Source organism: Phragmites australis, chromosome 18 (assembly GCF_958298935.1).
Source record: "Phragmites australis chromosome 18, lpPhrAust1.1, whole genome shotgun sequence".
Taxonomy (NCBI): Eukaryota; Viridiplantae; Streptophyta; class Magnoliopsida; order Poales; family Poaceae; genus Phragmites; species Phragmites australis.
This window is the reverse complement of record NC_084938.1, coordinates 25,173,684-25,189,761: the sequence shown is the minus strand read 5'-3', so window position 1 is coordinate 25,189,761 and position 16,078 is coordinate 25,173,684. Positions and strand designations below refer to the sequence as shown.

The window sequence follows — 16,078 nt, the reverse complement described above, 5'->3', positions numbered from 1 at the left end:
AAGCATTGATCTTTGATCGAGTTTTTTTGTTTCCTTTCTTATTGGCTCTCTCAAAGAACCAGCTAGAGCACCGGAGTAACGAGAAGTAAATTTTATAAGTCCTAATTTTAAAAAGATTCTCTCATCTGTGATATGTATCAATTTCTTTTTTATCTAACTATTGAATTATAAGATGGATGATATAGGTGATGATGTACCTTGCCAAACGGTTAAAAAGCCTGCAAAGGATCTTGTGCTTTTTCTATGTTTGCTCGTGGACCTTCGCGGTGTCCATCCGTTCTGAACCGGGCCACTTGCCACAATTACCAGAGCTTCCTGTCCATTGAAACCTCAACTGCTACTGCTGCCGCGGCTGCTGCATCTATTGCTTTACTCCACCCATGGCAACCTGTTTTGGACTATCTACAAGAGCACATACGTCAGTAGTAGTATATACAATGTATCAGTGAGAATGCACTGTACCGTATAGGTGTGAACAAATCCACGTATCCAGTACTTGTAATACTTGACGCAACGACGCTTGTGTTCTCTGGGTGAGAACATATCCAAATCCTTCGTTCTGAATATTGGGCCTTAATGGACCAAGAATTAGGTTGGCCCAGTTTGACGCCTTGCATGATGGGTCGGTCCACATTTTCTCTAAGATCACGCAGAAAATATCTGCCACCATGGGCTGAGCCAGCATATGTGCTAAAATACTCCCTCAGATCAGCTCGGCCCATCCCCAGATCAGTCACCGGATTTCTCTCCGGATTACAGTTTGCCTATTTATTTCGGATTCTGGATTCTGAATTATGTTCTATAATCAGATTATGTAAATAAATAGACGAATTCTAGAAGCAGATTGTAACAATCCAGATATAAATTGTGACACTATTTCACAATCCACCTCAGAGCAACTTCCACAATCCACAATCCAGATTCTCACAATCCGCAGGGAAAATAAACAGGCTCTAAGTGCGCCGTTAAATTGGCTGTGGTTTTCTATCGGTGCTTCTTGTTGCAAGGCTCCATCCTCCATATCTGTTTCGCTGGACCTTGGAGAAATGATCGAAAGTTATTTGTACTTTCAGTCACCTGACCAGAAGAGACTTGCACCCGGGTCGAACTGTCAAACGTTGAGGCGTCACCTATAAGAACTCTGAAGTGTATTCAGCGTGTAGATTTTTTTTTCTTCCGCTCGAGGCAGAGCAGACAACAGGCAGCATGGATACTTCCAATCCTTCGCTCCCATTCAGCACTCAATACAGCTCACACTTCACCTTCCCTAGCTATTGCCTCCCCTATCCTTTTTCAATTTTCTTTTTCAAGGTCCATTTTATTTTGTCTCTTCTATTTAAAGACGAAGGCGCATAGTAAGAGGAAGAAGAATTATGCTGGGTTTCCACGGACACCGCAGAGCGGAGCCGAAGGGGATAACATTCCGACCACAGGGCGACGTGGAGGAATCCGCGTCCGTCGCCTGCAGATTGGCCTCGATTGGAGCCGAGTTAATCTGTCAGTTTATCCGAGAGTGGCATCCCCTGACCAACGACATGAACTTTTTATCAGCCTAGCTCAAAGATCACCTGCTAATCACATTCGTTGCAAACTTAGTACACTTGCTGGAGTAGAGGTCTGGTCCCTTTTGGGGACATTCAGGCATCCGATGAAACTGAATTGAGCAGTTATTTTAGTAAAAATCCAGATCATTTTCAAGAATTCTTTTTATTATCAAGAATTCTTTATCTTAGTTACATGGTTATTTTCACATGCTCCGGTGATATATCAATCTATGTGCTTTGTAGCAGTGTTGCAGCAGGATTAGGGTCTAAGTGGCACCACCAACATCATCCATGGAACTTGGAAGAGCTTGAGTGTCACTCCACGACCGAGCTCTGAGGGCCTCACGAACACGGGCTCCCGCCAAGTCGCCTTATCTGCCACGTAGGCCTGGTGCGGGGCCCACGAAAGGACTGTCCTTTGGACACCATGACTCCTAGCCTTCTTCGCTACCCTATCTTCCCCCCAGCCTCCTCTCGTTCGCACGTATTTAACATACGTGCGCGGTTCATTTTCGTTCCCCAACTTCCTCCACTCTGCTGAAGGGGGCTCACAACAAACAGGTACGCACATACATCTTCGCCTCAGAGCTGTTTTTTCTTTGGAAGTTTGGATGATCGTATATGCGTCGAATTCTGCCGGTTCAATTACTTATTCAGTGCATCAATGATGCTGTATAGATCAGTACAGTATAGCAGTAGTTTGCTAAGAAGTTTGCAAATAGGGAAGAAACTGGAAGACTTTATTTCGTTTTTCAGTTTATGGTACAAATGAAGGGTGAAGACTGAAGAGTGCATGGTTCGATTAGCCTGTCTCTGAATATTGTTGTCTGAACATGCGCTATGTGTGTGCGTGGTAGTTCTCCCATGACATATTGGTAGTTACAGTATCCTCGAGAAGTTTATGAGCTTCTGAATGAGTAGCCAGGAACTTCTCTTGGTTTCGATCAAGAAACAGTATAATACTCTGCTCATAATTTGCCCTATACAAATGAAAGGGAATAATACCATGTGTAGTAGAAATTCAGAAGGTAATTGAATTATTTTTGCACACTGGAACAAGCCACTTTATCTTCATAGCATTTACAGGCCTTTTCTATTGGCCGATTGGCACAATTCGCTTGCGAAAGAAACTATTTCCTTAGAGGAACGCTGACACAAAACAGTTTCAGAACCAAAAAAAACGTTGGGAGTGGTAAGGAGTAGATGCGTCCTAATGGGCCTCCCGACAGGCACATGAACAATCCCATGCCCACGCACTCTTTTAACCACAGACCTGTTCTTTTATTTGCTGCGCTTATTGCAGCAAGATGGCCGATTACGTGTACGGTCCTGGCCGGACCCACCTGTTCGTCCCGGGGCCGGTGAACATCCCGGACCCCGTCATCCGCGCCATGAACCGCCAGAACGAGGACTACCGCTCGCCGGCCGTGCCTGCCCTCACCAAGGTCCTCCTCGAGGACGTCAAGAAGATCTTCAAGACCACCACCGGCACCCCCTTCATGATCCCCACCACCGGTATTCTACTCAACTGACCTCTCCGTTGCTCCATCGTCAGTTCATCTTGCAAGTAAGCGTGACAGTGTCAGTGTGCTGATGCATGGTTCGTATGAACGCTGGACGTGCGGTGCAGGGACGGGCGCGTGGGAGAGCGCGCTGACGAACACGCTGTCGCCGGGCGACCGCATCGTGTCGTTCCTGATCGGGCAGTTCAGCCTGCTTTGGATCGACCAGCAGCAGCGCCTGGGCTTCAACGTGGACGTGGTGGAGAGCGACTGGGGCCAGGGCGCCGACCTCGCCGTGCTCGAGGCCAAGCTCCGCCAGGACACCCTCCACACCATCAAGGCAGTGGCTATCGTCCACAACGAGACCGCCACCGGCGTCACCAACGACCTTTCCAAAGTCCGCAAGCTCCTCGGTCAGTGTCCTGATTCATCCGATATACATATGTTTTCGATCGTGTGAGTCGCTGAGGTCTTATGATGCACGCATGGAATTGCTCAATTGCAGACGCATACCGGCACCCGGCGCTGGTGCTGGTGGACGGCGTGTCGTCCATCTGCGCGCTGGACTTCCGCATGGACGAGTGGGGCGTGGACGTGGCGCTGACGGGGTCGCAGAAGGCGCTGTCGCTGCCGACGGGTCTGGGCATCGTGTGCGCCAGCCCCAAGGCGCTGGAGGCCAGCAAGACGGCCAAGTCCGTGCGCGTCTTCTTCGACTGGAAGGACTACCTCAAGTTCTACAAGATGGGCAGCTACTGGCCCTACACCCCCTCCATCCAGCTCCTCTACGGCCTCCGCACCGCACTCGACCTCATCTTCGAGGAGGGCCTCGACAATGTCATCAAGAGGCACAACCGCCTCGGCACCGCCACAAGGTACACGTGACCACACGTACACGTGACCACACGTCCACACCTCCATTGCTTGCTTGCGTAGACACCAATGCATGCACTCGATCTATGAGATTTATGGTTTGTGCTGTGAGAATGAATGAATTTTCTGTCGCAGGTTGGCCGTGGAGGCGTGGGGGCTCAAGAACTGCACCCAGAAGGAGGAGTGGTTCAGCGACACGGTCACCGCCGTCGTCGTGCCGCCCTACATCGACAGCTCCGAGATCGTCAAGCACGCCTGGAAGCGGTACAACCTCAGCCTCGGCCTCGGCCTCAACAAGGTCGCCGGGAAGGTGTTCAGGATTGGCCATCTCGGCAACCTCAACGAGGTACGTCTCCCCAGCTTGCCACCACCTGCAAATCCGCAATGCATACATCCTGCAATGCGTTGCAGTTTGCACTAACGATCGCTGTATGCCGGTGGGAACTCTGCAGCTGCAACTGATGGCATGCCTGAGCGGGGTGGAGATGGTGCTCAAGGACGTGGGCTACCCGGTGAAGCTCGGCAGCGGCGTGGCGGCCGCGGCGGCGTACCTGTCGAATTCCACGCCTCTGATCCCGTCAAGGATCTGAGTTCTACGCACGACAGCAAAAGGCCGGCCGGCGACGAGCAGAACAAACGTGCAGCTGTGCCTCTGCCGTTTGGCAGAGCAGCCGCAGTAACTATTGGATATACTCTCTGTATGTAATGTTAATTTTTCACACTCAGCTGTGCTAAGGAGTATAATTTTGTGAACTGCAGCTTTAATTAAAAACTTGAACTCTCAGTATTTAATCCCCTGCCTCTTTTAACCACTGGATAGTGATCGATTCTGTTTCTTGCCTTCCTGTTCGTACACATAGAACATGCGATTTTTTTTTCTGAAATTTACTCTTGCAAATTACACTACACATATAATTTCATCACGTAACTAAGGAACAAATACTACGTAAATAAGTAGCAATGCTGTAACTCAATGTAAAAATGGCAGCTATGAATTCGAAACACATCAAAATTTAGTGGTCAACTCCAAGCAAGTAGGTGTAGTTATTGAACTTTAGGCAGCTTTCGCGAACTGGCCGAGCTCCCTGTCGACGGCAACCTTGAGGAAGCTGCCTTCCTCGACGACCATCTGCACGGGCAGGAAGCCGAGCCCGTTGGCCACCGCGAGCATGACCTCCCTCATCTCCGCACGGAACTCGTGCTGGTCCACCTTGCCGCTGCCGTCCCTGTCGAACCGCGCGAACAGGCCGCGGTACAGCCCCGCGAGCTCGTCGGCGCCCACGGCGGCCTCGTCCACGCCGAAGTGCTTCTCGAGCACCCGCAGGCTCATCAGCTCCCCGGCCATCTCCGAGTACGAGAGCAGGCCGTCGAGGTCGGCGTCCAGCGCCGCGAACCGGCCGTCCACCGACGAGTTGAAGGCGCGCTCGTCCTCCACGAAGCTCCGGACCGTGCTCCCGTCCAGGATCTCCACGCTCATCTTCGGACGCGCTCTGTGTGTTCTTGGGACGTGTTTGTTTGAGTGGGAAAAGCGAAGGTTGTCTTGGTTTGGCTTGATGAGATGCCGAGGCGGTCGGTCGGGCCAGTTTTATAGGCTGGCCGCTGTCGAGTGCGATGGGGGGCGCGTTTGGGCCTACGTTTTTTTATTTTTGATGACGGGTTGGGTTGGGTTGGGTTGGGCCAACGGCTTTGACGTCGTCGGTAAGATGCTGTGGGCGCGTGTTGCCGTTGGTGCTTGTGAAACCACGCGGAAGTTCTCGTCTTTTTGCGTGACGCGGGATGGAAAGTGCGCGCGCGCGGCATATGCCGAGTCGGTGCCGGTTGGGCAGTCGGCGGTCCGACACCATGGTCTTTGAAGACCGCACTTGCACTTTGCAGTGGAAATGTGGAACGCTCTCAGGGTCGGCAGAGACCGTGGGCGTGGGTCGTTCGAGACGCCGAGAGCTGGCACCGCGAAACAATGGCTTGCCGGGGCCGTCGTGTACTCATTTCTAAAGGCAAACAACGGCCTTTCTGCTAGTTTTCTTTGACCTTCGGCTGTGAAAACCTGCAGCTGCAACCAGAAGAGATTGTCCGTGTGGCCAAGTTTGCATCTGTTGGGCACAGTGCGCCTGACTGACAGTTCCCCTTCTTCTTAGAATGTACGGCGGGGGAGATTCCACCTGATTTAAACTCAGTTGATTGAGATAAGTAATAAGTTTGTGAATATAAGTTTGATCTTTGAACGGCAGGATAAGAATATAGCAGAAAGGGGGCGAGCAAAAGGGGATTAGCCTATAGGTGTTTTAGTGTGAAGTTTTTCGCTATTTGATCATGTGACTTTTCCTCTCATTTGATAAGATTAACTTTGAAGTTAACTATGATAACCAGGTAAATAGTTTGAAATAAAAATATTTTAATCCTTTTCTCGACCAATCAACGGAGCCCACTACTTGTACAGATTTCGATTAAGTTGAATGCCCGATAGAGGGAAACGTTTTTACAAATGCGAGCGCTGCAAAAATCTTTTAATCTTGCTTGATACGCTTTGTAACTTAGACATCACTTCAACAAAATGGAATAAATCCTGGTATTTTTCATGCTCCACCGAACCGGCCGGCCGGCTGGCATGGCCTCTGTTCCCTCATCTGAACTGAAGACAACAAAAATGAGAAGATTAGGCCAACTCCAGAGTAGTTATCCAGTGCTACAGTACCCCCGCAAGTACTGTAGCACTGGGAATCAGGCACCAGCAGCTACCCATAGGCGCTACAGTGCCGCACAGTATTAGCAGTATGCACACTGTAGTACTAATGTAGCAGTACTGTTTATAATGTCTGTCAGAGGGTCTGGAGGGCACTATACCGAACTGTAGCAGTACTGTTTACAGAGTCCCACAGCGAGACTGGAGAGAGAAATAGAGTATCAGAAGTTAGGAAATAGAGTAACCGTCATATATGAAAAAATAAAAGATGTTATAATAGTGATAGAGGATGATGTAATAGTATTTTTAAGAATAAAAATTTAAGGTAACTGCTGAAGATGACTTTAACATATGAAGAAATTTCGGCAGGAGCACAGAAGTACAGCACCGTACTGTCCTTTTCCAAGGAGAGAGAATACATCTTTTAATACTAGTACAAACATCACCGACTCTTTAGGGATTATATTTGGAGAAATTTGCTCGTGTTGGAAGGATACTAGTGGCTTGCACGCACCTCTGTGTGTGGGTGAAAGTGAAAATTGGTGAAAATTCTTTGATCTGTAATGTTTGGTTTGTTTGTATTTATTTTGCTTGTATATCTACAATTGATAATATATGAAAATGTATGGTTAGGAGGGTGAAACAAATTTTGGTAGCTAAATTGGAATGGAACGAAATAAAAGGACATAATTTCAATGTGGAAGTAATTTAAGTCAGTAAGCCGGAGGATTTAACTCTGATATTTGTTAGTATGAATTATGAAAATGTTACAGTTTATTATCGCTGAGTGATGAGTGAAGTGTTATATTGCTTTCTAGGTGGTTAGTAGTACCATGAAGAGGTAAATATTACTTTGTTGGCCATAGTAGGGGTACCAATCATCAATTTATTTACCAGATTGTTTGGGATGCAACGTTGAACATGATTGCATAACAATGAACAGGGTTGCAGCCACCATTTAAGATATTTATTTACAGAGTACTTTAAATGATAAGAGTGGTTCTGTTGTCCATATATCTGACGGATGTTAAGTGATATGAGTCACTACTAAGTAGAGGCCGAGGTTATCTTATTTAGAGTGTCTATTTGTAGCTGGCTGGTGACATTAGTGCCCTAGACAGCACTAACGATCTAGCATTATGTACAAATAGTGATAAGAGGAAGAATGCTAACATGATCTCCTATAAATAGTTGCTTAAAGGTTTGTTAATCTAGATTCAAAAGCATATAAAAAAAACTTGTTTCGCCCCGTGCGTAAAGCCAAATAGTCATTCACAATTAGAATGCTATCGTATGTTGGTGAACTGCAAATAAAACAAGCACCGGCAGTATGCATGTAGTGTTCAGCTCAAAGGCAGCCAGGCAGTCATGATAAGTGCTGTGGCCAGTGGCCGATCGGGAAGCGTGAAATGGCAAGGGCAGTTTGGGCCATGGCCTGCCGGCCGGCCGCGCCAGTTGATGCTAGCCTTTTTTTTAATAAGTTTCCTCTCGACAAAGACCATTTACTTTGCTGAATGCTGATGTTGCGCGTAAGTGACAGTGTGATTATACAAGAAATTCCAAATGCTCCATGTATCGAAAGAACATGCAGCGTACTCGTCGCACAGATGACATCATACAGAGTTGAGCATCTTAGAGTAATTCTAACCCACTCTTTATTTAAGTCTCCCTATTCCCTTAAATAGAGAGCTTCCTATTCAAATTCGCTTTCCTATTTCTTAGCGCGCTCCAACTCACTCTCTAAATATAGCTCTCTATACACCATTTTATCACGGGTCCCACATACCGGCCCTCTCTCTTCCTCTCATCTCCTCTTTTTTCCTGTGAGTAGCAGCTCTCTCTCCCCTAATTTCCCCCTCCACCGCGCCCCTCCTCCAGCACCAGGCCACCCCAAACACTGCGTGGCTCAGAGGAGGGCCCAAACAGCTGCAGCAATGGCGCCCTCGGCCTCTCCGTCGACCGGAGCTTGGAGGACCTCGTCCGTGCCGGTTGGAGGACCTCACGGCCGTGTCCGAGTTGGGAGCTCTGGATCTAGCCTGTCACTGCGCTCATCGACCGTCACCGCGCTCCGGATCCAGCCCACCGTTGCGCTCGTCGGGCGCGAAGACTACCCGTGCACTGCCCTTGGCCTCCTCCCACGCCCAATAGCGAGTGGGCATGGCTCACCAAATGTGGCAAGCGATGGGGGGGAAAGTACCGAGGTGGTAAAAATAGCAAAGGGAGTAGGGAGTGGATTGGAGCTCGATTTTTTGATCGGGTCGCTAAAAGTGGAGATGGCGAGCAGAATAGGGAGACCGTTGTAGTTGCTCTTACTATGTTCCATACTTAAGCGGGTACAAAACTATGTGGCAATTGGCAATTGCTACGTTGCAGTTCGAGCACGAAGTAGGTGTTCTTATTGTGGAATTTTTGCGATTTTTTTCGAGGAAGCAACGGTGGGGTGATTCCACCTGATCTTAAACTCAATTGATTGAGATAAGGTAATGAGTTTGTGAATATAAGTTTGATCTTTCAACGGCAGGATAAGAATATAGCAGAAAGGGGGCGAGCAAAAGGGGATTAGGTGTTTTAATGTGAAGTTTTTCACTATTTGATCCTGTGACTTTTCCTCTCATTTGATAAGCTTAAGTTCAAAGTTAACTATGATAACCAAGTAAATAGTTTGAAATAAAAATATTTTAATCCTTTTCTCGACGAATCAACGGAGCCCCACTACCTGAACAGATTTCGATTAAGTTGAATGCCCGATAGGGGGAAACGTTTTTACAAGCGTGAGCGCTGCAAAAATCTTTTAATCTTGCTTGATACGTTTTGTAACTTGGACACCACTTCAACAAAATGGAATAAACCCTGGTATTTTTCATTCTCCACCGAACCGGCCGGCCGGCAGGGCCTCTGTTCCCTCATCTGAAGACAACAAAAATGAGAGAAGTTTCAGCAGGAGCACAGAAGTACAGTACCGTATTGTCCTTTTCCAATGAGATAGAGTACACTTTTTAATACTAGTATAAACATCACCGACTCTTTAGGGCTTACATTTGGAGAAGTTTGCTCGTGTTGACGAAGGATCTGCGACCTGGCAGGCTGGGAAGTAAACGCAGCATACAATGATACAAAAAGGGCTCACTGAATGTTATTCAGGCCGTGATTTTCCTAATGTTCACAAGCCTGGAAATTAACAAAATTCTAGTCGAGTACCGCTGGTTCTTGTTGAGATTCGGCCTCTAGTGGTCTTTTCAGCGACAGTGTCGGCGACGATTAAGAGGAGGCTCCGTATTCTTCGGAGTACTAAAGAGTGCATTTTTTAAAGCGCACCTTTAAATTCAACACCGTATCTGTATCATAGCTTCCATTTACTATATATCAACTGTGTTTCTTACCAAATGTTTATATAAATGAAAATTGTGCCTCGTGCTTAAAGGAAAATAAGTCATCTTATAAATAGTCATCGTTTTATGTGATGAAAACCATAGAATCCAGAGTTTTCTTCGGCTATATGTAGGGCAGTAGGGCGTGAGACTTGTCTAGATTTAGTCTTTCGAGTTGCATTACACATATGATCTATAGTTTTCATCATATGAACTCATGCAAATTTCATTAGAAAAAAATCAAAAGAAATGAAAATACAAAGAAGTTGCTCTAGAACGCACTAATCACGCTCGAGTTGTGACATAATCCTGGTTCCAATCCCGGATATAGCTCAGTGCAAAATTGCAGTTATGAATAGGAAACACATCAAAATCTCTTCAAACAAGCAGTAGACCGTGAACTTTAGGCAGCTTTCGCGAGCTGGCCGAGCTCCCTGTCGACGGCCACCTTAAGGAAGCTGCCTTCCTCGACGACCATCTGCACGGGCAGGAAGCCGAGCCCGTTGGCCACCGCGAGCATCACCTCCCTCATCTCCGCCCGGAACTCTTGCTGGTCCACCTTGCCGCTGCCGTCCCTGTCGAACCGCGCGAACAGGCCGCGGTACAGCCCCGCGAGCTCGTCGGCGCCCACGGCGGCCTCGTCCACGCCGAAGTGCTTCTCGAGCACCCGCAGGCTCATCAGCTCCCCGGCCATCTCCGCGTAGGAGAGCAGGCCGTCGCGGTCGGCGTCCAGCGCCGCGAACCGGCCGTCCACCGACGAGTTGAAGGCGCGCTCGTCCTCCACGAAGCTCCGGACCGTGCTCCCGTCCAGTATCTCCACGCTCATCTTCGGACGCGCTGTGTGTGTTCTCGGGACGTGTTTGTGTGAGTGGAAAAGTGAAGGTTGTCTTGGTTTGGTTTGATGAGATGCCGAGGCGGTCGGTCGGGCCAGTTTTATAGGCTGGCCGCTGTCGAGTGCGCTGGAGGACGCGTTTGGGCCTACGTTTTTTTGTTTTTGAAGGGTTGGGTTGGGCCGACGGGTTTGACGTCGTCGGTAAGATGCTGTGGGCGCGTGTTGCCGTTGGTTCTTGGGAACCACGCGAAGTTCTCGTCGATGGAGAATGCACGGCAGTTGCCGACTTGGTGCCGGTTGGGCGGTCCGACACCAAGGTCTTTGAAGTCGGACGGCATTTACACTCTGCAGGGTCGGCAGAGACCGTGGGTCGTTCGAGAGGCCGAGAGCTGGCACCGCGAACCATGCCTAAAGGCAAACAATGGCTTGCCGGGGCCGTCGTGTACTCATGCCTAAAGGCAAACAATGGCCTTTCTGCTGGCTTTAGTTGACCTTCGGCTGTGAAATCCGGCAGCTGAAAGCCTGCAACTAGAGATTGTCCGTGTGGCCAAGTTTGCATCTGTTGGGCACAGTGCGACTGAGTGAGTGTTCCCCTTCTCCTTAGAATCTACAGACGTCCTATCTAAAAAATAAAACCGCAGAATATGTGAAACAGTTTTTGGAATATGGAGAAATATGGGGTTATTATCCACAACACTAGCATGCATCCATGGTCCACGTGAGCACACATTTCTGAAGTTATGCAAGACCTGAGCCGAAGGTTGTCAAGATCAGAGCGCAACGCTTAGCTTGAATTTCCTCTATAAGACATTTTCGGAATTTGGTAGTAAAATCGAACCGTGTAGGATCGACCAAACAAATTTACATCATATATGAACAATATTGTACATCAAACAGTTTTACAGGGTTCACTAAGAGGACTGTACATATACCCAACGTATATGTTGCGACTAATTTTGCAAACACAAGCCTCGGATGCAGAGAATCTAGAATACATAGTGCATGGTAGTTCCAAATGCTTATATTAGCGCGACGAATTTCGGCAAGCCTGAGGGACAAACTAGTCACTTTTACTTCTGATGTGTCCAAGATTATCGTGGCAAGGTTGCTGATAACAACATTTCTCTTTCCATACTATACCGCCTGGTGTTGTTGTTGTCATCTACTACAGCCTCGTATCCTTGAAATATTGTGTTATTTGGTCCTATTGAAGTTTCCAGCACTTCTGGATTGTTCTGCAACTTGTTTAAACTCTGATTTCGTCGCCCTTAATTTGCAAGCACAACGCTGCTGTTGCTGCCACTTCCTTGGCCTCATGTTCCCCTTCCTTGCGCATCTAGTATCTCTCTTAGCCTATCTTCAGACAGTAGCAGCATGAAGTGTGCTACTAGACTAACACCATCCTGTGACATTTCAACAATTTGCTTCTTCCGAGTCAATAGCTCCACAAGCATGACACCATAGCTGTAGACATCGCTTTTTTCAGTCAACCGTTTTGTGTAGAAATACTCAGGGTCAAGATACCCGTAAGTTCCTTGAATGGCTGTTGTTACTCCAGATTTATCAATAGTGATGCCTCTAGATGCCCCGAAGTCTGACACTTTTGCTGTTAAGCGATCATCAAGCAACATGTTACTTGTCTTGATGTCTCTATGCACTATGGAAATCGAAGCCGCAGAGTGAAGATAGGCCAAAGAACTAGCAACTTCAGAGGCGATTTACAAACGGTCTTTCCATGGAAGAGATAGTGGGCTACCAACATGGAGATGAGCATAAAGTGTCCAGTTTGGAATAAACTCATTGACTAATAGTGGAACTTCTGTCTCAAGACAACATCCAAAAAGTTTCACCACGTTCTGGTGATTGATTTGAGAAAGGATAGCAACCTCGTTGATGAAGCCATCAATTTCATTTTGAACCACAAGTTTGGACTTTTTAATAGCAACAACCTTTTGGTTTGAGAGTATGCCTTCATATACCGTACCATGCCCTCCACCACCTAAGATGAGAGCTTTGTCAAACTTGTTTGAGCCTTCTCAAGCTTTTCTAAACTAAAAAACATCCGATCAGCGATGTCTTTATCTACTAATTGTTGGAGCAACAACCCTCTGTTTTGCTTGAAAAAGTATTGCCTCATTTTCTTGGCCTTTTGATCCTTGAGTTTTTTGGTGGCAAAGATGGTAGCTAGAACCAAGAACAAAAGGCACATACCAATGCCAGCCCCCATAGCAAATATTATCCCTGTAGAAATGAATTAGCCTTAATTAATTTTTAAGATAAGCCTATTTATTTATTACTAATTTTGCAAGATGAAGAGACCAGGATATTATTATGAGTCTATTTAGTTGTTTGGTAATAAAAAATTACATTTTAAATCTGTAGAATTTATGACCATTGGATCAAAATCCAACGGATCAGATACGTCTTGTCTTATCTCTTATACTATGTTCTCCTCAGTCGAACACACCGTCCAACTCACCCTCGACTTCACCCAAGCATTGCACCCACCCCACGCACCACCGCCCTTTGCCTCGCCAACATTGTCTCTGATATCAGCGTGGCCCACTCCTTCCTCTGCCAATCTCTCTTCCCGGTGCAACTCCTCCCCATGCTTCATTGCCATCACCGCCTCCTCGTTCGGCTCTGGTGGCACCCTTACCACTGGAGCCGTCGTCCTCCATCATCGTCCGTCGCTAACCACTACATCCCCGACGCCTCTACCACCATCACTGGCCTACCGTCGGTCCTCCGCCACTCACGGTGGGCGGCACCCTCGCCGCCTCGCCATCCCGCCCATAGCCACTGTCAGGCTGGCGATCTTCCCTGGAGCATCATCTACAGCCAGAGACCCTAAATCCCCTGAAACCCAAACCCTCAACCCCAATCCAAAACTCTAACTTCGCCGGAGTTAATGGAGCTCGCCGAAGTTCATGGAGTTTGGGGAGTTCACAAATTTCTTCGTCAATCCTGAGGTGAGGAATTCAACTAATTTCATCTAAAAATCTGTCGACAGATAAATAGCACTACTCTATTTTTATTAGCTTAATGAAATAGAACACTCTTTATACAAAAAGTGATGGCCGGGATCACCATTGCACTGGCGCGCTCGAAGGCGAGCAGAGACATATTGAGCATGCACACGTTCATCCTGTCAACCCACCACTCGCTCTCCACCGCGAACACGCTCGCGTCGTTCGTAATCCACGGTGAAATGCTCCCTTCCGTAAGATTCCAACTGAATTGGGTACGGAACGAAGTGAGGCCGACCCCCGGGATGCGCGCCCCGCAGCAGCCGATGCCGTTGCACCGGTCGGCACGAATCTTCCGCCGGTCGTCTTTCCGACAGGACGAAGAGCACGTGTTGAACGCGCGCACTCCTATCGTGGTCCACGAAGAGGCGCGGAAGCCGCAGCCGATGTGGACGAGGCGGCTCCGCTTCGTGGGCAGCACGTACGGCCCGCCGGCGGGGAATGACGGCGAGCCGCGTCATGCTCGTGTTGCGGACGCTGAAGAACCACACCTCGCTGCGGATGCGCACTGTGCTGTTCAGCACGGATATCTCCACCACCACCGGCCCGTCGCTCCCCAGCATCAACTTTTGAGGCATGCCGGCGCCGGGCCTGAGGTTGCAGGTCACCAAGAAGCCTGGCCGGTAGCAGCCGGCAGTGGTCCCAAAGGGGTAAGGGATGTCCAGGTCGCCACATTTGCTCTGGCAGCCAGGCAACGTGATGTTCGCTGCTGCAGCTGCTACGGTGATCGTCGCAAGCTGCTTCTCCAGCAGCAGCACAGAAGCCACTGCTACAATGAGAGTATGCATCGTGTCCTAGCCAGGGCAGTATGCATGTAGTGTTCAGCTCAAAGGCAGCCAGGCAGTCATGATATAGTGCTGTGGCCCGTCGGCGATCGGGAAGGGTGAAATGGCAAGGGCAGTTTGGGCCATGGCCTGCCGGCCGGCCGCGCCAGCTGATGCTTGCCTTTTTTTTTTTAATAAGGTCCCTCTCAACAAAGACCATTTACTTTGCTGAATGCTGATGTTGCGCGTAAGTGACAGTGTGATTATACAGGAAATTCCATATGCTCCATGTGTCGAAAGAACATGCAGCGTACTCGTCGCACACAGATGATATCATCCGGGTTTGGGCACCTTACTATGTTCCATACTTAAGGTGGTACAAAACTAGCTGGCAATAACGAAATCTCTAGGTCGCTCCTTTTTGAGCGTTTGTGTCCGGCGCCTTCCAGGCGACTCGGACTTTCTCGTCTCCGTTGTCGGAGTTCGTCCTCATCTGATGCCGCCGCCGAATCGATTCAGTCTCCTTGCCTTCAAATCCACCTCCTGCTTGCTCTAGTGCTGTGATTCAGACTCCTCTGACTCTCGGGCCCGCATCTGGTACCGCAGCAAGTATTCCTCGCCGTCATCACTACTGTAAATCCATCTTCTCCAGCATCTGCGACTCCTCTCTCTCCCTGCCTTTGACAACTGCATCTTTCTTCATCACCTTCAGGAAAAAAAGAAAAAAGAAAAAAAGAAAAAAAAAGAGAAAATAGCGAAAAAAATAGAGGTTCTTATCTCAAAAAAGAGTAAAAAAAGGTTCTTCTATAGATAAAGGAATAGTTGGGGAGGCTTCCAGTACCAATCTTACTACACAATCGTCAAGTGTCTGCTGTACATACGAGTACTTACGAAATCTTGAATCGAAACAGAAAAGAACCTGGTAAGAAGGCCCTTCCTCTCGATTCTGTTCGGCTCTGAATTTGAAAATGGGAGACCAAGATGTTGAACTTAACGGAATGATGCGGGGTTTGAAGCTGTCAGAGGCTGAGAAATCTTGCATCAGTTTCAGGAATAGCAGCAACAGAGGTATGGGAAGTATAAAGTGGCATGCTGTGGCAAAAATTTTTACTGATAAACATGTGAATCCTATTGCGATCACTCAACCTCTTGGCCGCATCTGGTGCCCGTCCAAAGGATTGCTTTGCAAGGATATGGGGGCTAATAGATTCCTCATACATTTTAATGATCCGGATGGTCAGTCTCATGCGATGAATGATGGACCTTGGTTTGTTGGTCATGGCCATGAACTTCTGGTATTAGCTGCATATGAAGAAAACAGGTTAATTGATGAAGTCGATTTTAATTTTATTCCCATCTGGATCAGAGTCACTAAAATTCCTATGGGGTTCATAGATCGTCAAATGGGAATCCAAATTGGTGACAAAGTAGGTCAATGTCTGGATGTGGATGAGTCGGCAAGTGGACCATATTTGCGAATCAAAGTACA

General features: G+C 48.0%; 3 protein-coding genes and 1 pseudogene across 3 annotated transcripts; 1 reads left to right on the top strand and 3 right to left on the bottom strand.

Annotated features, from left to right (window-relative positions):
- The first annotated feature begins 1,940 nt into the window (after positions 1-1,940).
- LOC133899737 (serine--glyoxylate aminotransferase) lies at positions 1,941-4,708 on the top strand. The gene is made up of 6 exons (XM_062340791.1): positions 1,941-2,105; positions 2,848-3,059; positions 3,175-3,459; positions 3,552-3,918; positions 4,052-4,262; positions 4,369-4,708. Exons 2-6 carry the CDS (start codon positions 2,852-2,854, stop codon positions 4,504-4,506), a joined length of 1,209 nt encoding a protein of 402 aa, XP_062196775.1. The 5' UTR covers positions 1,941-2,105; positions 2,848-2,851; the 3' UTR covers positions 4,507-4,708.
- Positions 4,567-5,496, bottom strand: LOC133899738 (uncharacterized). Its single transcript, XM_062340792.1, has one exon. The coding sequence runs from the start codon at positions 5,391-5,393 to the stop codon at positions 4,971-4,973; it is 423 nt and encodes a 140-aa protein (XP_062196776.1). The 5' UTR covers positions 5,394-5,496; the 3' UTR covers positions 4,567-4,970.
- Positions 5,497-10,103: 4,607 nt separating this feature from the next.
- Positions 10,104-10,883, bottom strand: LOC133898386 (uncharacterized). Its single transcript, XM_062339064.1, has one exon. The coding sequence runs from the start codon at positions 10,788-10,790 to the stop codon at positions 10,368-10,370; it is 423 nt and encodes a 140-aa protein (XP_062195048.1). The 5' UTR covers positions 10,791-10,883; the 3' UTR covers positions 10,104-10,367.
- A 1,004-nt stretch (positions 10,884-11,887) lies between these two features.
- LOC133898630 (wall-associated receptor kinase 3-like) lies at positions 11,888-14,613 on the bottom strand (annotated as a pseudogene).
- Positions 14,614-16,078: the final 1,465 nt, after the last annotated feature.